The sequence below is a fragment of the Leptinotarsa decemlineata genome, unplaced genomic scaffold (assembly GCF_025532065.1).
Source record: "Leptinotarsa decemlineata unplaced genomic scaffold, Ldec_3_MD MMD2_tig00001973_RagTag_RagTag, whole genome shotgun sequence".
NCBI lineage: Eukaryota > Metazoa > Arthropoda > Insecta > Coleoptera > Chrysomelidae > Leptinotarsa > Leptinotarsa decemlineata.
This window is the reverse complement of record NW_027412572.1, coordinates 1,604,953-1,628,239: the sequence shown is the minus strand read 5'-3', so window position 1 is coordinate 1,628,239 and position 23,287 is coordinate 1,604,953. Positions and strand designations below refer to the sequence as shown.

The 23,287-nt window shown below is 35.1% G+C and overlaps 1 protein-coding gene across 2 annotated transcripts in view; it reads left to right on the top strand.

Moving 5' to 3' along the window:
- Positions 1–23,287, top strand: part of Hr38 (Hormone receptor-like in 38) — a 155,877-nt gene that overhangs the window by 101,069 nt on the left and 31,521 nt on the right. For both annotated transcript variants that reach the window (XM_074176633.1, XM_074176634.1), the window contains exon 2: positions 2,805–2,914. In XM_074176633.1, coding sequence (XP_074032734.1) covers positions 2,805–2,914 — 110 coding nt within the window. The remainder of the gene's footprint in view (positions 1–2,804; positions 2,915–23,287) is intronic.

The window sequence follows — 23,287 nt, the reverse complement described above, 5'->3', positions numbered from 1 at the left end:
GATTTTTTCTATTGAAAGTCCCTTCTCTCGAAAATTTCGATTCGTCAGTCCAAATAATTTTATTTAAAAAAAGTGGATCTTCTTGAATGCGTGTCAACAACATTTCACAAAATTCTACTCTCTGTTGAGGATCTTGAGGCTTCATTGCTTGAATTTTAGTGAATTTATAATCATGCATTTTATGTCTTCGCAAGATTCTTTGAACCGATGAATATTTCATACCCAAATCTTCTTCAGCACTTTTTATCGATGACTCGGGAAATGCGTGAAAATATGCTGACATTAATCTGGTTGTCTTCGAAAGTTACGGGTCGAGGCAAGTTTCTTGGTGCTTTTAAAGTTGATCCAAATGCATTGAAATTGTTCTGAATTCGTTTAAATTTCTTGAGGTTCATTGGCGGTAGATTCGGATACATTTCATTGAACTTTCTACATGTTCTGCTTATAATTTTGTCACACTGTCCAAAAATAATAAACAAATTCATAAAAACTTCGTTTGAATAGTTTTGTTCCATCGTTTTGAAGGTATTTGCAACTTCTGAAGTGACGAAAATGTCGATATTATTAGGAGAATGTCACAACGCTATTGTCAAATAGTAATCATGGCCTGCTTACCAAATACCGAATGGAAATACCATTCTGAAGGAACATTTTCACAAATAAATGTTCATAAGTCCGAAACTTGACTAGTTAGGTATAGGTATGATATACATAGAAAGGAAGCAAATTTCAGCAGCTTTCCGAATTTTCAATAATATACAGGGTGTTTCATTTAAAATAATCAAATTTCAGCAACTTTTTCAAGCAAACGAAAAACTGTATTTTTTTACCACCCTGTATTGAAGTAACGGAGATTAGGCTGACGTGTGGGAAGTGTCCAAGTATTACCTAACTCCAAACCAAATTTCGATATCATAGTACTTCTTAACTAAAAGATATCGGCATTTTTAGAAGTCATGATTTTCGAAGAAAAAAATTGAAATTAATTTTTATTTCGAAAACGGTAACAGATAGGTATAGGGAAATATCAAGAAAAGTTGTCGGGCAATTGTTGGAGATTCCAAAAATAATATTATATACAGAGTGTTCCATTTGAAAAATCAAAGTTGCTACTGCTTTCTAATAGAAGCGGCAACACCGCATTGTCGAAAATATTTTAGTTGGCTAGAGAATGTCCGAATATGCCCTCCATTAAATTTTCAAAGTGATCCGTTGTCTGGTTCACCAGAAATGTCTAATGTGCCATCCACCGTGAATCAGCCTGTATATAGAACAATTTTCAGCTATATAAAATTAGTTTCACAATATTGCCTATCTAAATATATTTACAATGTGTCTTTTTGTAGTAATCAGTAAACCCAACAATATTATTTCAACAAGCTATATAGTATGCTATTTGGTATAGGTCCGTTATCGTTATTCATAATATTATTATGTTTACTTATTTCTACACTCTCATAGACAACTACCATTTCTTGACGTTTTGGTAATGAGGAGCAAAAATGGAGGGTTAGAATACGATATATTTAGAAAAGAAACAAGCACGTACAGGTATATTCCTGACAGTTCACATCACCGTGGACAGCACAGACGTGCTGGGTTGAATTTTTTGGTGCATCGTCTTTTGACTTTCCCTCTAACACATGATAGGTTCACAAAAGAAAAACGTACAATACAGGAAATAGCAGCCACTAACGGTTTCCCGAGGGGTATTGTAGATGACATAATTAGGAAAAAGAAGTTTAGGTTAAGAATGAACGAAATCTCGACTTTCAGAAAGGACAAAAACCAAGATAAATACATCTCAGTTCCATACCACCAATATACGAAGAACTTTAGAAAGATTTTCAAGGAACTAGGTATGAAGGTGGTTTTTAAAACAAGTCATACACTGCAGACCCTTTTGGGAAGTCCAAAAGACAAAGTCGAGAATTCGGAAAAGTCTGGAATTTACGAAATTGAATGTAAGGACTGCGATGCAAAATATTATGGACAGACAAAAAGATCTATTAAAGTGAGATATAAGGAACACATAGCACACTTAAAATATGGAAGACCTGAAAAATCAGCAGTCGCCCATCATATTTTGCAACAAAACCATTCCATAGACTTCATTTCTTTAAGATTAGTTAGACAAGTTAACAACAACAGGCAACTAGATGCCTATGAGAGTGTAGAAATAAGTAAACATAATAATATTATGAATAACGATCACGGACCTATACCAAAGAGCATACTATATAGCTTGTTGAAATAATATTGTTGGGTTTACTGATTACTACAAAAAGACACATTGTAAATATATTTAGATAGGCAATATTGTGAAACTAATTCTATATAGCTGAAAATTGTTCTATATATAGCTGTAACATTTAAACATACATAAGGGCATATTGTAAATAATAGAAAGGCCAATTGTAAAATTAATTTAGGGTGGTACACTTGTATGGGTGGTATTACTGATTACCTACCTGTATGATGTACCTGATTAGTATAAGTAGCTTTAGTTTTGAGTAGTTGTTAGTTTTATCTTCCTCTTGAAGATGATCACTTGGTGATCGAAACACGTGTCGAGGTGTAAAATAACGATTTGGTGTTGGGAAAAAAAACTCCAGTAAAGTTCAACTTAGATTAGTTTACGTTATCACTTCTCTCGGGCGTTGCGAGACGCACACGTTTTTTTTTATTTGATTCAGTTTCTCCTCTATATATTCGTTTCTGAGTATTTCACACTGTGAAAAACATATCCCCTCCATCGCACTAAGGCCTCGAAAACATCTGACGAAGTTTTTTTTTTGTTACAGACAAACTCTTGGTTCAAGGTGACGTGAGCAGTACGCCATTTGTGGCTGTGAGCGCGCAGCCATCCACAACTACTAGCCCTCAGTCAAGCATGCTTTTACTCCAAACACAGGTGAGGACCAAGTCATCATCCAATCATTTCAATTTTTATGACAAATATATACGAATAATGTGTCAAAGCTCTAGGGTCTTTCAATCAAGCCATACCTACTTTTCAATTTGAGCAAATCTACTGGCTGGACAATTTGCGTCACATTCCACAGTCGATTTCCTGGGAAAGGCACCGCCCACTATTCCCACACTATAGTTCCTTCAGTATTGTCTGAGAGTAAAAGAATTTCAAGAATGCAAACATGTTTCTATATCAAAGAAAGCAACATGGTCGTCTCAAGCAAATAGCACTGCAATTCACCCACAAAATCATTGAGATATGTCTACACTCTATATCCCTTGAGGACGCCGCTAACGAGCCATCAAAATGGGGATATGCGACAAAGAACGCGAAAACACCAACAAAGAATGTGAACATACCGCCAAAAGAACCGCTCGATTTTTTTTTCTGATATTACGTTTAAGATAATAATAATAGGCGTCGGACTGGGGATATTAATATAAATTTTCCATTGATATATTCTGTATGATCAGAAAATAATTAAAATATGCTAAAAACTAATTATGTTTGAATATTTTATTTTGGGAAGGACAATTTATATTTGAAATAGTTTTTTAATATTTAGAATTGTTAAGATGGATAAAGTATTCGAAACATCACCACATAAGTATACAAATAGAATAGATTTCCGCGGTTAGAAATTTGAACATCTGATTTCGAGTTGATACGCGTTAAAAATTTTGCGTTGTTCAACGTTTCGGCTTCGACTTTTACATTTTCAGGAAGTAGAAAAGTATGGCTGCACTAAGAGATACACTTTATATATTCTTGTTGGTTTGGAAATGAAGATTCATATTCCTCATTGGATTTCATAGATTTTTATACTTACTTCGAATAAGACATTGCGATAATTTTAATCTGAAAAAAGTTTACAGATTCGTTGAGTGATTCTTCACTGAACGAATCAGTTTCATTAGGATTGATGACAACTGGAATAATTTTTTCTGATAATGAGTCTATGCGATCATCCAGATCCCACATCTCTGCTTCGATTCTGATTGTTTTGTTGATACATTTTTTGCCAAGCTTTTTGGTCGACTGTTTCCAGAGCACTGTATAGGTCTTTCTTTACTTCACACAGCTTGAAGGTCTCATTATTCCTTGCGATGAATCCTTTAACTTGAACCCAAACCAACTCTATTGGATTCAATTCACAGTGATAAGGCGGCAACCGAAGAACCGACATTCCTTTAGTCTTCGCCATCTCATTGGTGACATACCTGACGAATTTTGACTTATGACGTTTAGCCAAGTTGAGGAGCCCCGCTTTTAACATGGTCGATTCAAAAGGAACAGTTTTCATTTGTAACCACTCAGTAATATCTGCTTTCTTCCAACACGACGTCGGCAGCTTCTCGACTCGTCTACTGTGGTAACTTGCGTTATCAATTACTATTACGGATCTCTGCGGAAGTTTTACAAGTATGTTTTCAAACCATTCTTCGTGGCATCCATTTCTTGATGATAATCCCCATTTTTCTTCGATTCAAACACCATCAATCCGTCTTTCACTAATCCTTCACTGCTGCCTATGTGAGTGATGATAAGACGACGACCTTTTTCAACTGAAATTTTCATACCAGGCTTGTCTTCCATTTTTAATGTTCTGATCTTGCCAAACCTTCGAAACGGTATGACCCTCATTGACCCATGTTTCATACAAATAAAAAATAGATTTATCTAGTGCTCTGGCTTTCTTTATTTCTCTTGAATACAGAAAAACCAGTTCAGCATATTCCTACCCGTGAAAACTTCAGATTTCATATTTGATACCTTAACGGGGAGATGAGGTCAACTAAGAAGAAGAAGAACTCAGGTAAAACTCAACAACATACAAGTAGTAGGTAGTAGAGAGTTTAGGAACCTCTAGCTCTGAACACGTAACGAATACCATTTTACAAGTATAGTAAGAAGTGAGTTGAGCAGGGTCAACAAACTTCTGAACACGTAACAGCACACCTAGATAATGACAAATGAGATTTTGTCGAAACGTCGGTGAAATTAGAGATAATATCACATACACGGATCAAATACCCGGAAAAACCAGTTCAGCATATTCCTATCCATGAAAGGTTAATGCAGACAATCTGCTGGAAAATGATTCCATGAAAATCAAAAAACAAATAGATAAGTACTTTTTGATCATTCCCATATTGATTTCAATTTAAGAGCCACCGGTAGACAGCTGTTTCAGCCTATTGGGCATCGTCAGTACCAAGTTGACTTGGGTGTCACACCAATAGGTGGTTCCACTTATAATTCGCTTGCGTTTACGCAGCTATTTTTATCAAGTACTTTCTTGGTTTTTTCTCATTTTGTCTTCAATCGAGGTCCGCCTGCCCGGTACTGTCCAATAGGCTGAAACAGCTGTATACCGGTGGCTCTTAAATTGAAATCAATATGAGAATGATCAAAAAGTACTTATCTATTTGTTTTTTGATTTTCATGGAATTATTTTCCAGCAGATTGACTGCATTCTAGATTATATATATATATATATATATATATATATATATATATATATATATATATATATATTATATATATATATATATATATATATATATATATATATATATATATATATAATATTCAATTTTACAAAAAGGATTTGAAGCTTTATTGATTATCTGCAAGCGCTTTCGACTGCTGGTCGTACTGTCATCTTCTAAGCACTCCTCAAACTGAACCTGTCATCCTGTCGTCTGCCTCTTTATACGGTCAGAGCGTCTCAACTCAGGTATTTCAGTTACTTTAGGTAAATTTGTCTGTATTTGTACTGCATCAGGTACTCTTCTTTGTGTTAGATCTTCTCTAGGAATGTGTATGGTTTTGTTTAATATATTGAATGTGAGGTCTTGTTGTGTTTTGATTTGTACTTGTTCCTCGATAAGTGATTTATGACTGTTAAATTTATGGATGTTCAAGTTTTTCCAAATGTCCATGCGGTTTCCCTTGTTGACTTGTTTTATGAGTTTTATGTTCTCTGGTGGGGGGAAATTATGTTTGTTTTGTTTGACGTGTGTTGCGAGGTTTGATTTATATACTATTGGATTTATGTATGCCTTTTTGTGCTCATTGTACTTTTGGATCAGTTTTTTCTTGGTTTGGCCGATACAGAATTTATTGCAGTCCGAGCATTGTATACTGTATATCCCGTTTTGGTCTTTGTCTTCTTCTTTTTCATAGTTGTTAATTTTTTGTGTTATCTTGGCTTGTATGTTATGTTGATGTTCAGTGGTTTGAAGACGTTTGTTAGTTTTTTCGTTTAGTATCCTACGTACGTAAATTCTGTCCATTGTTGTGTTGTTTTGTCTGTTGGGGTGGCTTTATCCTTGTTCTGTATTTTTTGTTTGATTATGTTTTTTAGTTTATCTATTGTCTTTTGGGTGTATCCGTTTTCGTTCGCTATTTGGTATATGACTTTCCGTTCTTTGTTTCGGACTTCATTGCTAAGTGGTATCCTTAACATTCTGTATAAGAATGCGTTATAGGCAGCCATTTTGTGTGATGGTGGATGGTTTGAACTTGCGGGTATGGTGGAGCTTATTTGTGTAGGTTTCCTGTATATTGCCATTTGAAATTTTGTTTTGTTGTAGTTATATCCGATGGTTATGTCCAGGTAGTTAAGTTTTGAGTTGTGTTCTTCCTCAATGCTGAAACATAGTTTTTGATTCATTTCGTTAATTTCTTTTTTTATTTGATATATTCTTATTCCATTGTTTTGTGATATGTACAGTCCATCGTCAACGTATCTGAACCATTCTCCTTTTTCATCATGTGTTTTTATTATTGTTAAGATTTTCTCATCTATGGTTTGCAGGTATATTTCGGATACAATGCTAGATAGTGGGGATCCATCTGTTTGTTTATAAATTTTCCCTTCAGATTCGAAATAATTTCAATTGAGTATTGTATTTAGACTGTGTTCCATTTGGTTAATGTAGGTTTTGTCTATGTTTTGGTGTTTTAGTTTCTCAGATATGACGGGTTGACATTTGTCGTAGAGATTCTGTCTGTGAGTTCCATTGAATTTTTGATGCTGTGGTCGTTGTTCCTGTTGATTTTGTTTTTCAGTTCGTCGGCTATGATTTTTGAAATTTTGTATGAAGGTGTTTTGGTGAAATTGATTATAGGTTTATTTTCCTTATGTATCTTTATCTGTGCGTTGAGTTTTGGTGCTTTTGGGTTGTTGACTGTGTATCTGTTTAATGCTTTGTTGTTAAAGATCTGTTTGTTGGATTTTATTAGGCTATTAATTTTTCTTTCATATTTTGTGGTTGGATCGTAATTCATCGTGCTAAAATCGTTTTCCGTTATATATTTGTTCACTTTCATACTTAATTCCTGTTTTCCAATAATAACTGTGGCGTCACTTTTGTCGGTTTTAACTGATGTGAGGTTGTTGGAAAAAAAACATTAAAATATATATATATATATATATATATATATATATATATATATATATATATATATATATATCGCCATACAATCAGTGATATTAAAAATCATGGAAAAAGTCGTAAACTACCATATCCTTCAACATCTTAAGCGATCATCAATATGACTTTCGGAAACAAAGATCAACAGGCGACCTTTTATATCATATGTCAACCATATTTGGAAACCTAGATTCCCACCTAGCTGAAAATCATTAAGATTATCCAAAATATGATTTGAAATGAAATATGAAAGTTGTCCATCTTTCCCCTATATGGAAAAAAATTTATTCAAGGTCTAAGGTCAAAAAAATTAGTTTTTCGCGATTTTCAGCAAAACGGTAAGTTTTTCATCATACCTAGTCGTAACTTTCAAATTCTTCTTCTTGTTCTTCTTCTCAATCTTGTTTGTCTTGTTCTTGTTCTTCTTCATCTTCATCCTGAGTACATGTAAAATGCGTTAATAGCGATGTATCGCATGTCGCCTCGTTGGAATTCAACGGATCCTCCACTGTCGGTGATTCAATATTAGAGAGCACGACCGGCCTTGACAAGGTGTACATTCCAAAGAACAAAACAGTCTGGCTTTTTTGCAACCACATTTAGCACTGCCCCCCTTTTTGCAGTTGCAAAAAATTGTGTTCAGCAGTTTTTTCCGGCGCAGGTGGAAGTAAAGTATGGACCGGTTTGTAATAAATTGTTGACCAACTTCCAACCCCAGTCTGTAGGGTCTAGCTGATAACCAAGCTACACTTGAATTTGGTACTATACTCGAAAAAGGTGTTCATGAGCAGCAACTGAGGTTGAAGGAAGACAAGGTGACTGTACTTGTTTTTTACTTTTAACGAAACCTGCATATCTATACTTATCTAAACAGCTAGTTTTTTTAGGAGCTCCGTACATAGAAAGGAGAAAGCGAATGCCGTTAGTGATAATTTCTTGTCGAGTTGAATTACTATTTTTGAAAACTTCAGCACATTGAACAACATTTTGCTTTTCAAACAGTTTGAAAACTGTTATTTTGCCCCTCCTGTAAAATACAGATGTCGTATCACAGCCAGTTATTGCGTGTAAAAATAGTACATGATTTTGACACTTTGCAAAAGTAAATAAGCTTTTTGATGAATATATTTCCGATTGATGTTGAGCTTTCCCTGGTTTTGAAAAGAAAATAGTTTCAGTTGGAGTTCGAGCAGTGAATAATACGAGTAAGTCTACATCTTCACCAACAACAATAGTTGTATTTGTCAAATTGAATTGCTCTATTGCTGTTTCAATTTTATCAATACATCAGCATCATTATTAGCTCGTTTTACCAATATATTTTCAGCAGTCAATTTTTCTTTCAACATTGAAATGAACCCAGCCTTGTTGTGAGTATTTGTAAAAAATTTTTGTTGAATGGTTGGAACTGTCATATTTTCATCAAATAAAATATCAATTATGTAGATGTTGCTAAAGTTTGACGACGTTGTTCTGCAGCTTTGGTATTTCTCATGCAATAATTATAGCCATCAAATACGACAGTAACTTTGGAACCAAAATGTCGACGTACGTACCTACCCTAACTACGCACAAAATTGAACAGGGGACAGATGTGGTCTCAAGGTTACAATGGCGTATAAATTAAGGGAATAGGTTTCATTTTACTTGATATTCTTATAGTTATAACATATGTATACAAGGATGCGCAAAAGTCCGGAATAAAATCAATATCTTTTTTAACCAGTATTTTAGGAAAAAACGCTGAAACACGTCAGTTGATTTCACGTTGTAGGCATTTTTTGGCAATAAAATGATATATTTTTTTTCAACCCCGTAGCTGCAACCCTCCCCAACTTTTTTTTTAATGCAAGCCTATGTCGTGTATGGGCTCATTGAAAAGCTCGTAAAAAATGGAATCTGACCATACCCCTTATTTTTTTTACTCATGCGGTTACCACGAAATGAGAAAAAACTCTTTTAAAACAAAAAAAGTTTGAAATACCTACTTAGTGCTATCTACGTGTGAATTAACGTTGCAAAAAACAAATGAGTGGTGATGATGTACATTGTTCAACAATTGCTAAGGATCACCAGTACCTACTTTCGAAAAGTTTACATATTTTAAGAACAGACCAACCAGGCCAGGCACCACAACAAATTTTATTGATTTATGTGTAAAACTGATAACGTAATGTAGCATCAACATTCTGTGGATTTTGTTTTTTCACCAAAAACTTACACATAAAATTAGTTCCATCCCAAGCAATTGTTGAGCAGTGTACCTCAAAAAGAGAAAAAGGTTGTTGCATTTTTTGTACCAAAATGAATGCCCTGATAAGAACTATTGCCTTGGCACAGTTTTAAAATTGGCATTTCTGGGTGAAATTGAAAATAATATATGTTTATTTTATTGATTGGGTACCTTCAAAGTGTTCTTCTTTAATTTGATAAACAAAAATGTTATTGTCAGAGAGGCAGCGTATCGAAATCTTGATATTGTTGGGATGTGGGGATAAAATGCAGAGTCAAAGTGACGTGTGTACTTTATTTAATGCAAAATATTTGGAAAATCGCATTTCCCAGGCTACTGTGAGTAAGATCTTACACACATTTGAAGAACATGGTACAGTGAAGGACTTGCCCAGAAGTGGCCGGTCACATGTTTTAGACGAAGATCAGAAATTGGACATTGCCGTATCTCTGCAGGAAGATCCACATTTGTCAACGGTTTCATTAGCCCAAAACAATCCTGCGTCTAGACGTACGATTGGGAGGTTTTTGAAAACAGAAAAATACCACCCATATAAGGTATATCATGTCCAAGAGCTCTTGGAAGATGACTATGACAGGCGTTTGCAATTTTGTGAGGAAATAATGAGGCGATGTGACGAGAATAATGGGTTTCCACTCAACATACTCTTTTCGGATGAAGCTACTTTTTATTTACATGGAGTAGTTAACAGGCACAACTATCGATTCTGGAGTCAGGAAAACCCTCACTGGATATGCGAAGCTCGTACGCAGCGTCCTCAGAAAGTAAATGTATGGGCAGGCAGCATCAACAACAGAATATTAGGGCCATACTTTTTTGAGGGTAACCTTACAGCTGCACGCTACTTAGATTTTTTACGCTTTGAATTAGTCCCTGCTTTAGCTGTTGTGTTTCCCAATGAAGCAGATCCAGATATCCCCACTGAAACACTTTGGTTCCAACAGGACGGCGCTCCCCCACATTTTGGTATTAATGTGAGAGAATATCTCGATGACATATTTGCAGGACGCTGGATTGGATGACGTGGTACAAATGAATGGCCGCCAAGATCCCCAGACTTAACGCCATTAGATTATTTTTATTGGGGATTTATGAAAGACAAGGCTAATATTGAAGATCTAAAAAGCAGAATTAGAGTGGAATCACATAACATACCGACTGAGGCCATTCGGAATTCCGTAGACGGGTTTTACCATCGCCTAGGAGCCTGCCAAGTAGAGGGTGGAGGCCAATTTCAGCATCTGTTACGTTAATTCACCCGTAGGTAGCACTAAGTTAGGTATTTCCCAACTAGCAATTTCGTATTTTATAATAGTTGCGGAAACGTTTCGGAGAAACAAATTATAAAACTACATTTCTTCCAGAAATGTTTTCAATGTGTTCATAAAACTGCTATAAATAGGAAATTGGCACCGTTTTATAAAACATTATAGTTATTATCAATATTTTGTAAGGCCTTTTACAAACACTACAAAACATTTTAGCAGTTACTATAAAATTTGTCTAACACTCTTGAAAAGTAGTTTTGTGAAGACTTCCCTTACTGCACTTTTGCAACATATTTAAGCGATACCTATAAAAAAATCAGAAGACAGTTTTATAAGAGCTTTTTAGTAGTTCCAAGTAGGCGTTATAAAATATAATACAGCCGTAAACGATAACAATATAATAAAAAAGTGTTGAAAATGTTTTCTTGAAGACGCAACAAGTAATTTTGTATTGGACACTAGGAAAATAGAATTGATATGTCACCAACTAAAATTAAGGATGAATTAAAAATATTGAATTTACTTATGGGGTACCTATACTCAATAAAAATCAAATATTTAGAAGTTGCTAAAGAACTAATTTTCACCACGATATCGATGGTGTCCCACTAGAATAACTAAACAAAAATATTCTTACTAAACATCACTAAAATTTTCAAGATTTTTTCAAAGCTGTGATTGGGAATCGATATCAGTTGGTTGTTCTTAAATGCTGCATTTTATTCTTGGTGGCAGCAAATATATATTAGCAAAAGCAATTTGATTTTATAATAGTGTTTTTGAATTATAGTTAATATACCATACTATAGAATAGTTGGGAAATTATCATTGAAGTGACAATATGGTAATGAAAATAAAATAAAATCTGAAAGCATTCCAATAAAATAATTTCATGAAAGCTACAGGAAACAGTTATAAAATAAGCTTGAAATAGTTTTATAACTACCACAAAAATCTCGCAGAAAAGTGTTATAAAACTGCTACATAACAATTTACTTTTATAGGAAAATAAGTTTTATAAGTTAGTTGCAAAAACGTTTCTGTGATAATTTCCTAACTATTTTATAATGGTTTTTTAATTTTATTTCATAAACTTTTCCATGATAAATGTATAAAAAACTTTTATTGCCTACAACTCTATTGTGTTCACCGATCATCTAATATAATCAATTAGCATTTTGGATGTAATTATAAAATACTAATAAAATAAAACTGTTGCAACACCATGGAATTATAAAACAACTTTGCTGGTTGGGTTGTAGCTTTTCGAAAGAGTTTTTTCTCATTTCATTGTAATCACAAAAAAAAATAAAGGGTATGGTCAGAATCTATTTTATACGAGCTTTTCAATGAGCCCATACGCGACATAGGTTTGCATTAAAAAAAAAAGTTGGGGAGGGTTACAGCTAAGGGGTTGGAAAAAAAATCATTTTATTGTCGAAAAATGCGTACAGCGGGAAATCAGTTGATGTGTTTCAGCTTTTTTTTCCTAAAATACTGGTTAAAAAGATATTGATTTTATTCCGGACTTTTACGCACCCCTATATTTTATATCTCAAAAACGGTGGCTCGTAGGAAAAAAGTATTGATACATTTTTCGTAGATAGTTTTCTGATCTACAATTTTTGTCTGAAGTATTTTTATGCTGAAACTTACCGTTTTGCTGAAAATCGCCTCCGCTTCCTGAACGTTCCCTGCAAGTGGCCGTTCCTCAGGAATCTTCACCGGCAGCAGGGGGTTGCATATCTTAATGAGGATCTAGTGATTTCGTGATTTCGAATGAGGACCGAATTTATTAAGGTCAAAATGCTTTTCCCTATTGTACTTCCTGATAAAAGATGGAGGCACATCTAAACTAAAGTTACCGGACTGACTCATGCCCGCAGTCGGGCATGAGTCAGTCCGGACTTCTCATGGGAGAAGTCGTATCTGCATAAAGTTTGGGTCGGTGTATGACAAAGAAAGTATTAGGAAAAAGGAATACAAACTTTCGTTGGCAATTTTACGTTTTCGGGTACACGGCTGGAATTATCTAACAGACTGATAACATATTTCTACACGTCTACTGCACATCTTAAGGGAGGGGCTTCTCACCGGCCGTGACTCAGTCCGGCAGCTGTAGATTTGCCAAGCTGTAGCCCTTCTTAGAAGTGCAAAGACGTGACTGGGAATGGTTGATCATCTTGATTTGAATCAGGTTGGAGACTGGCTCCCTTGCCCTCTTTCAACGTGTGTTCGTCAGGATTACGAATGTTTCTAGAATGGGAATGGTTTGTTGCGGAATATAATTTCATTACCTCTGTGCCGCCCTGGCCCTGTGACTAGGAAATGAACTTGGATAACAACAATACAGGAAATCAATCGCTACACAACTTCCCTGCTCATAACCCCTCCTCCGCCTGATACCCATGTTGTCATTCGTCGGTTGTAACTCCGCCTATTTCGGCCACTTTTAATAATACAATATCTGAGAATACCTACCACCGAGAAGCGACATTAACGTCGGATCCTTTGATGTTCGGTGTCCCAACTCCGAACTGAAGATTTTGAGTGGTAAACAACCTGGTTCACTGAGAAAAATGACCTCTCAGCGATATACACTAATAAAAATACACACATCGGAAAAGTCTAGGGATATTTTTAAAAATGGCAATAATTTTTTTTAGATCGCTTTAGGGAAAAAAAGTTGACGGGTGATTATTAAACGAATGTAACTTACAACAAAATTTATTAAATGGTCAAAAATACTGAGTGCGCATATAAGCAAAACTAAAAAAAAATATGGCTCTTCTTTGGCACCCCGAAAAAAAATCATAATACAAAAAAAATTGGAATCAGTACAAAGTATGGCCTCCACGCTGGTTTATTACGGCCCTACATCTATCGTGCATCGACAAAATGAGATTGTCAATGTCTTGTTGAGGTACATTTGCCCATTCAGCGATTAAAAGCTCTCTCAATTGAAACGTTGTGTGAATGTTCCCCATATGCGGAGTAATTCTTCGTTGAAGCATGTCCCACACATGCTCGATGGGATTCAGGTCCGGTGATTGTGCTGGGTATAGCAATACATCAACTTCTTCGTTGATGAGCCAGTCAGTCACTAGACGCGCGACATGTGGACGAGCATTATCGTGCATTAGGTGGAAGTTTTCACCAACAGGACCAGCAAACGGACGGACGATAGGTAGAAGAATGGTGTCGAGTACTTTCGAGCTGTGAGGGAGCGATTTGGAAACGAAACGAAATAGGTTCTGCCGCCGATCATGATTCCGCCCCATAGCATTACTGTACCACCTCTGTATGTGTGGACTTCCTGGACGTGTCTCAAACGTTCATTATTTCCAGGTCGTCTCCACAGTCTGACTCGACGAGAATCTGGATGAAATCCAAATCTGGATTCGTCTGTAAACAAAACTGTGGCCCAATCATTTGCATCCCAGTTTTGATGTTCTTGACACCACTCTAATATTCAACCGCGATTGCCTCTCGACAAAGGTGGACACCTAAGTGGCCTTCTGTTGTGGAGATCTGCTTCATGCAGTCGATTTCTGACAGTATCACGACCAATGGTTACCTGGTGCGTCTGCTGCAACACGTTAACCAACTCAGGTGGTGTGATTGTCGGTTGTCTTCTTGCGGTTAAGACCGAAAATCGGTCTTGAACTGCAGTTATAGCGCGTCCTCGCCCTGGATGTTGTTCGGCTGGACTGCCAGTTTCACGGAAACGCCGCCACAATCGACTGATAACACTTTGGGAGACCCCCAAACGAAGATCTACATCATTTTGTCGCATGCCACCTGAAAGAAGCCCTACAGCTCTATTCATCTCAGCCAATGGTAAGTGATGGCGTTCCATGTTAAAGCACAATATTTCCAGTTTAATTGCTGAGCAAGAATTGCATAGAATGTACAAACTCGACACTTTCAGATTATTCATTTTAGCCGAAAACCTACAGTTTGTAAAAGATTAGTTAAGGTTTTTGCAGGCTTTGTTCAACCCATAGAAATCTATAGGGTGGTCGAGTGTACCAATTTAATCGAAATTAAACGACCTCATGCATTTATTTTGATGATATTTAGTATGTTATAAAAATATCCCTAGACTTTTCCGATGTATATATATATATATATATATATATATATATATATATATATATATATATATATATATATATATATATACAGTGTGACCCATTTAAAATGGAACCACCCCTGTAGAATGTGCATTTTTCAATCAATCTCAATTTTTTTTTTATTGAAATATTAAGCATGAAAAACTGTATCTTGACACTAACTTTTACAATTTTAGTTTCATTTCCAAGGCACTCTATGGTTTTTTTTGTTTGTCAAAAACGGCAAAAGTTTATTAGGCAATTTTTGTTTTCAAATTTGACTACACCACTGGATTCGTAGTCGTTATAAATCAAAACTGTCAAATTTTCATTAAAAAATATTTGTTAACAACGAAGTTACAACAACTTCAATTTTGGAAACAAAGTATTTGTTTGTAATTTTTATTCAGATTATAGACATATTTGAGATCTGACAACACTGTCATCACCAAGTAGAACACCAGTGAATTTGTACAGTGAAAATCCGAAGTCAACAGCTCAATGCGTTCTACAGTTATAACTCCTGAAAATATGGTAATGTGAGAGATTTGTGGTGCAAGCGTTTTGTAATAAAAATCTGACTACGCCACTGGATTTGTGGATAATATTCCCTTAAAATCATTCATTTGAGTGTAGGTTACGAGAAGTGAAAATTAAAATAAAAATTGAATAATTGAATAACAGAAAATTAAAAGTTCATTTTCAAGTTACGCAGTAGTAGACCAAGTTCAGAATCTCATGTCATGGGATCTCCCAATTGCGCTTTTACCAAATCTTGATAGAATCTTGAAATATTAATGGTTGTACTTGTAAACTTTTTGGAAGTTTCCCAATAATAAATAATAGTACTTTTGTAACAGCGCACCTGGAAAATCACATTTTATGAGATTCTGAACTTACTCTACCTTCTTCTATAGCTGATGAAAACAAAATGTATACAAACAAGTTTCAAAGTATTTATTCAACAATTAATTGCCATTAAGAAAAAACTGATACTAAAATAAACATTGATTTAAAACTAAACATTCAAATTTTTGTGGCTTCTACCAAACCTCCATTAAGTTCAATACATTTATCGTATCTCTTCCGAATATTGTTTACACTATTTCTTATTTGTTGAACTGTAATTTCGGCACAAGCTTGTCGTATCCTTTGCATGAGTTCAGCTCGATTCGTTGGTCTTGTTCTGTATACTTTTTGTGTCAGAATACCCCACAGAAAAAAGTCTAATATTGTTAGATCAGGTGATCTAGGTGGCCATTCAATTAAGTCACTACCTCGTCCTATCCAATGATTTGGAAACTGGTTATTTAGCCACTCTTTAACAATCCTCGAATTGTGCACGGAACAGCCGTCGAGCTGAAAATATAAATTTACTTGTTCCGCAAGAGGCATTTCATCTATTTCGTCCGATAATTGGTTATTTAGAAATTCCAAAAAATTTTGCCCGTTTATGTTTACATCAAAAAAATATGGACCTATTATTCTATTTTGTACTATACCACACCAAACGTTAACTTTTTCGGAATATTGACTTTTACAATTTATGATCCAGTGCGGATTTTCCGTAGCCCAATACCGAGCATTTTGCGATGAAACTACCCCATTGGTGCTGAAAGAAGCTTCATCACTAAACATTATGCAGTTTAAAAAATTTCCTGTATTCAGGTACTCGCCTTGTGCCCACAAACAAATTTCCATACGTTTCACTTCATCACCTGCCTTTAAAGAGTGAAGAAATTTAGGTTTAAATGCTCTCATTTTGTTTTGTTTAAGACATCGTCGAATAGTCTCTCTCGGTAAGTTTAAATCCAAACTGGCGACTCGTAAACTTCTGTTTGGGTGGTTTCTAAAATAATCTAAAACAGCACCTTCGTTTAAATTTCTTCTTCGGTGATTATTTTTTAAAATATGTTTGCTGACTGCACCGGTTTCTTTAAATGTTTTGTTAATTTTACTGACGGTGCTTCTGTCAATGGGAAGTCGATTTGGATGTCTGTGATTAAATATCCTAGCTGCTTCTCTTTCACTATGATAATTGTCCCCAGAAATTCTCACAATTTCAATTCTTTCTTCTAATGATAATTGCAAAGCCATTATTAAATGCACGTAACTAACAACTATTATTTTATTTATGATTAACTGTCAAAATCACAGCCTACTGTTGATTTATTATAGAACCTTTGCATAATGAGTTCAGCTTCCTCAAATTATTGATATCTCCTCTAAAAGATTGTTTTAGCTGAGTTATGAAGAATTTACAGGGAACAATTTTTGTCCTGCTCTCTGTTTTATTATTGAATAAATGATTTCCATGCTTTAAATCAATTTGATTTTAGCGGCTATGCGGAAGAATGTACTAAGTACTGCATAACTTGAAAATGAATTTTTAATTTTCTGTTATTCTAGAATACACTTCTCGTAACCTACACTCAAATGAATGATTTTAAGGGAATATTATCCACAAATCCAGTGGCGTAGTCAGATTTTTATTACAAAACGCTTGCACCACAAATCTCTCACATTACCATATTTTCAGGAGTTATAACTGTAGAACGCATTGAGCTGTTGACTTCGGATTTTCACTGTACAAATTCACTAGTGTTCTACTTGGTGATGACAGTGTTGTCAGATCTCAAATATGTCTATAATCTGAATAAAAATTACAAACAAATACTTTGTTTCCAAAATTGAAGTTGTTGTAACTTCGTTGTTAACAAATATTTTTTAATGAAAATTTGACAGTTTTGATATATAACGACTACGAATCCAGTGGTGTAGTCAAAGTTGAAAACAAAAAATGCCTAATAAACTTTTGCCGTTTTTGACAAACAAAAAAAACCATAGAGTGCCTTGGAAATGAAACTAAAATTGTGAAAGTTAGTGTCAAGATACAGTTTTTCATGCTTAATATTTCAATAAAAAAAAATTGAGATTCTACCATATATATATATATATATATATATATATATATATATATATATATATATATATATATATATATATATATATATATATATATATATATATATATATGGTAGAATATGATGTGTTGTTTTTCCGGGTGTTCATCCGTTGTGTACTATTCGATAGTCGACGTTTCGCCATCATCTCAGATGGCATTATCAAGACGAGTTACTGCTTCGCTTCGTTACACCTCTCGAAGTTCGTTACACCTCTTGAAAAAGATCGCTCGCCAGACGCTACAGATGCAGGCAATATCAGAAGAATTCTTAGTGAAATGCTTAAGTTTGGAAGGGTGGAGATTGAATTGTTTTCAAATATATATTGTAAAATACACAAACCTACAAAATGGTTTTTTAAAAAGATCGATAGCATAAAAACTAAGCGAGTCATTAATAAAAAACTAATTATTTTTTTAAACTCGAACAGGGTCTTTGACTTTTTGACTATATTTATGTGCTTCCCTAGAGCCTTTATTATGTCAGATAGAAAAAAATATTTCATGCTTATATTTGTTTGCTATTTGGACTATTGAAAATAAATTATATTTCTTCTAATTGTTTCCATGGCTTTCTCTGCAATTTATTTAAGCTAATATAACTTAAAAATTTAAAAACAGCTCACCCAAATGCCAAAATTATATCAACATATATATTTTTCAAATCAGAGAAAAGGGTTTTGATTTTAGCGCATAATATACAGGGTGTTTTATTAATGTGGATGCTGCTTATATTTTTTTATTTTCGATGCGATTTTGTTTTTATCTGATAACTTCAAAAGATAATATAGGAGAAAAACCTACAACTTCTGCTTAAAACATTTTTTTTCTATCTAACATAATAAAGGCTCTAGGAAGCACGTAAATGTAATCAAAGACCCTGTACATGACATTTCAATTAATAAAAAGATATTTGGGTAAACAAAAAATAATTATAACCAGTATCCTATAAAGGGTAAATGTTGATAGTATAAATTAAAGTAGGGACCACTTACCATTTTATAAAAATCGAACCGTTGAAATTGGAGTCAGCAGGTATTCAGCACTTAATTTTTTAGAAAAAAAGTAGTAAACAATAATAAAAAAATAAAAATAAACAAAATAAAAATAACTTTAAATGTAATAATTAATAGGATAACTTATTTTTATGTACTTGTTGCACGGTCCAGTGAACTAACCGGTTTAAAAACGCCTCTGGCTGACTGACTGACTGAATCGTTTTATTTAAAAAATTTTACAGGTTTTTGGTAATCTTTTGTGTGTGTGTTTGTGTAGGACGCCTCTGGCGATGCATCATCTCTTTTATAGCGCTCCGGGCATTGTTCATGTCTAAACAGGAAAAATCACCGCCTGACATGTTCTCGCAACATAGGAATCGGCAGTAACTGGATGATATACTAATAAAATTTCGTGTGTATTTATACCTAATCCTATTTAATTTCTCAACTTTTATTTTGAAACTGATTTTTGTTTTGTTTTTTTTTAAATTATTGCAATTTTTGACTCTGGATTTTGGCGCCCCTAAAGATAGTGTACATAACAAAAAGCCCCCAGGCCATGCCTGGAAAACGTTCATTGAAAATCCTTTCGGTCTCGTGAAAATTACGCGTCGCACCGTAAATGAAAATCGCTTCAATATTTTCTTCCAATGGAAGATAATTAACCGTTTTAGAGATTGTTGGCGTGGTACCTTTCTACTAGTAAAACCGAAAACTAAATAAGAATATTTTAACTGAAGAATGATGATCATTGTCGTACTGACATTTTTGTCGTTTTCATAACCAAAAAATAACTCAACAAACCTTATCGGGTTGTTGGAATTGGCATAAGTATAGCAGATAAAAAATAATTTTTCAAGAAATATCGATATTAATGTGTTTGTCTTCAGGAAATTATTAAATGTTCCGCCATTTTGTAGGAGGTGAAGATATTGACTTCATATTCTAGGGTTTTGAAGTATTCGTCAGAAGCTTCAAAATTATGTGTCACAAAGACCCCCTTTCCATTTAATTTTTTTCCCAGATGGCGCCCATTCGCCATCTTGAAAGTTTCATCTGTCAATTTTATTTCAAAATAAAGTAATAATGCATTAATTTCATTATCCCAAATTTCAATTTCTTGAGTTCACCCGTTCAAAAAATAAAAGGGAGGGGACCTTAAAGAAATGCACTGTAGATCCAGATGAAATGAAAATTAATGGTTTCAGTTGAGCTAAACATATAAAAAAATCATGATTAGGTGTTCTTGCTCGTCAGCATCTCGACATCACCTACTCTCATAGCTGGATTGGACGTGCAGGACCTTAACTTTGGCCAGCTCGAAGTCCTGATATGAACGCTCTAGATTTATTTTTCTGGAGTCATCTGAAATATCTTTTTTATAAAAGTCCTGTACTATAATTTTGTTAGAAGTGCCGTTACTTGTAAGAGGCAACATGTGAATCATGCACGACGGGACTCCAGCTCATTTTAGTGTTCTTGCTCGTCAGCATCTCGACATCACCTACTCTCATAGCTGGATTGGACGTGCAGGACCTTAACTTTGGCCAGCTCGAAGTCCTGACATGAACGCTCTAGATTTATTTTTCTGGAGTCATCTGAAATATCTTTTTTATAAAAGTCCTGTACTATAATTTTGTGAGAAGTGCCGTTACTTGTAAGAGGCAACATGTGAATCATGCACGACGGGACTCCAGCTCATTTTAGTGTTCTTGCTCGTCAGCATCTCGACATCACCTACTCTCATAGCTGGATTGGACGTGCAGGACCTTAACTTTGGCCAGCTCGAAGTCCTGACATGAACGCTCTAGATTTATTTTTCTGGAGTCATCTGAAATATCTTTTTTATAAAAGTCCTGTACTATAATTTTGTGAGAAGTGCCGTTACTTGTAAGAGGCAACATGTGAATCATGCACGACGGGACTCCAGCTCATTTTAGTGTTCTTGCTCGTCAGCATCTCGACATCATCTACTCTCATAGCTGGATTGGACGTGCAGGACCTTAACTTTGGCCAGCTCGAAGTCCTGACATGAACGCTCTAGATTTATTTTTCTGGAGTCATCTGAAATATCTTTTTTATAAAAGTCCTGTACTATAATTTTGTTAGAAGTGCCGTTACTTGTAAGAGGCGACATATGAATCATGCACGACGGGGCTCCAGCTCATTTTAGTGTTCTTGCTCGTCAGCATCTCGACATCACCTACCCTCATAGCTGGATTGGACGTGCAGGACCTTAACTTTGGCCAGCTCGAAGTCCTGATATGAACGCTCTAGATTTATTTTTCCGGAGTCATCTGAAATATCTTTTTTATAAAAGTCCTGTACTATAATTTTGTGGAAGTGCCGTTACTTGTAAGAGGCAACATGTGAATCATGCACGACGGGACTCCAGCTCATTTTAGTGTTCTTGCTCGTCAGCATCTCGACATCATCTACTCTCATAGCTGGATTGGACGTGCAGGACCTTAACTTTGGCCAGCTCGAAGTCCTGACATGAACGCTCTACATTTATTTTCCTGGAGTCATCTGAAATATCTTTTTTATAAAAGTCCTGTACTATAATTTTGTTAGAAGTGCCGTTACTTGTAAGAGGCGACATATGAATCATGCACGACGGGGCTCCAGCTCATTTTAGTGTTCTTGCTCGTCAGCATCTCGACATCACCTACCCTCATAGCTGGATTGGACGTGCAGGACCTTAACTTTGGCCAGCTCGAAGTCCTGATATGAACGCTCTAGATTTATTTTTCCGGAGTCATCTGAAATATCTTTTTTATAAAAGTCCTGTACTATAATTTTGTTAGAAGTGCCGTTACTTGTAAGAGGCAACATGTGAATCATGCACGACGGGACTCCAGCTCATTTTAGTGTTCTTGCTCGTCAGCATCTCGACATCACCTACTCTCATAGCTGGATTGGACGTGCAGGACCTTAACTTTGGCCAGCTCGAAGTCCTGATATGAACGCTCTAGATTTATTTTTCTGGAGTCATCTGAAATATCTTTTTTATAAAAGTCCTGTACTATAATTTTGTTAGAAGTGCCGTTACTTGTAAGAGGCAACATGTGAATCATGCACGACGGGACTCCAGCTCATTTTAGTGTTCTTGCTCGTCAGCATCTCGACATCACCTACTCTCATAGCTGGATTGGACGTGCAGGACCTTAACTTTGGCCAGCTCGAAGTCCTGACATGAACGCTCTAGATTTATTTTTCTGGAGTCATCTGAAATATATTTTTTATAAAAGTCCTGTACTATAATTTTGTTAGAAGTGCCGTTACTTGTAAGAGGCAACATGTGAATCATGCACGACGGGACTCCAGCTCATTTTAGTGTTCTTGCTCGTCAGCATCTCGACATCACCTACCCTTACAGCTGGATTGGACGTGCAGGCCTTCAAATTTGGCCAGCTCGAAGTCCTGATATGAAAGCTCCAGATTTATTTTTCTGGAGTCATCTGAAATATCTTTTTTATATAAGTCCTGTACTATATGTGAATGACTTGAGGAATCGAATAATTGACAATTGCAATGTCATAAGGCATACTCCAGGTATTTATGAACGTGTCAGACAATCAATGACAAATCGATTGCAGTCGTGTGTTTCATCAGTAGGAGGATATTTAGCTCATTTACTTTAAGGTCGAAATTGTTTATTATTTACTTTTGGTTTTTATTTTATGTTGTCTATGGATGGTTTTTGGAATTTTTATTTTCAGTAACGAAGCTTGGAATGAAGAAAACACAAGCGACAATAAAGTTGTATTTTTACTATCCTGATCTGAAAAAAGAATAAAAAAATTTCAAAAAAAAGTCAGTGGCGTTCTTTTTTCTCAATATTGTTGGCTGTGATGCCCACTGAAACCCCACTGGACCCAATAATTTCAATCTAGTTCGGGCTAAATAGCGCCTTATTACTTCAAATAACTATAGCCAAATCGGTCCAAGGATATTTATGCTATTTTATAAATATCGTTTTTTTAAACTTCAACGCCCTGTATCTCAGAAACGAAGCGACTCCGGACATACAGTGTCACCATTAAAGTACGCACCATATGGGAAATTTTTTTTCGAAAAGTTTCAATGACGTTTAACTTCGGCACTTGTTTGTGCTTTAAATTTAACTTGAAATGATGCGGCCAACTGCGATCCACTGACGTTCAGTGTTTGTCAAATTCAATTTTTTTTTTGAAAAAAATTGAAAAAGTGCATTTCTAGATCGAATTTAATAAAAAGTTACTTGAAAAAGTTGTGTCTACGGCAATTTTATA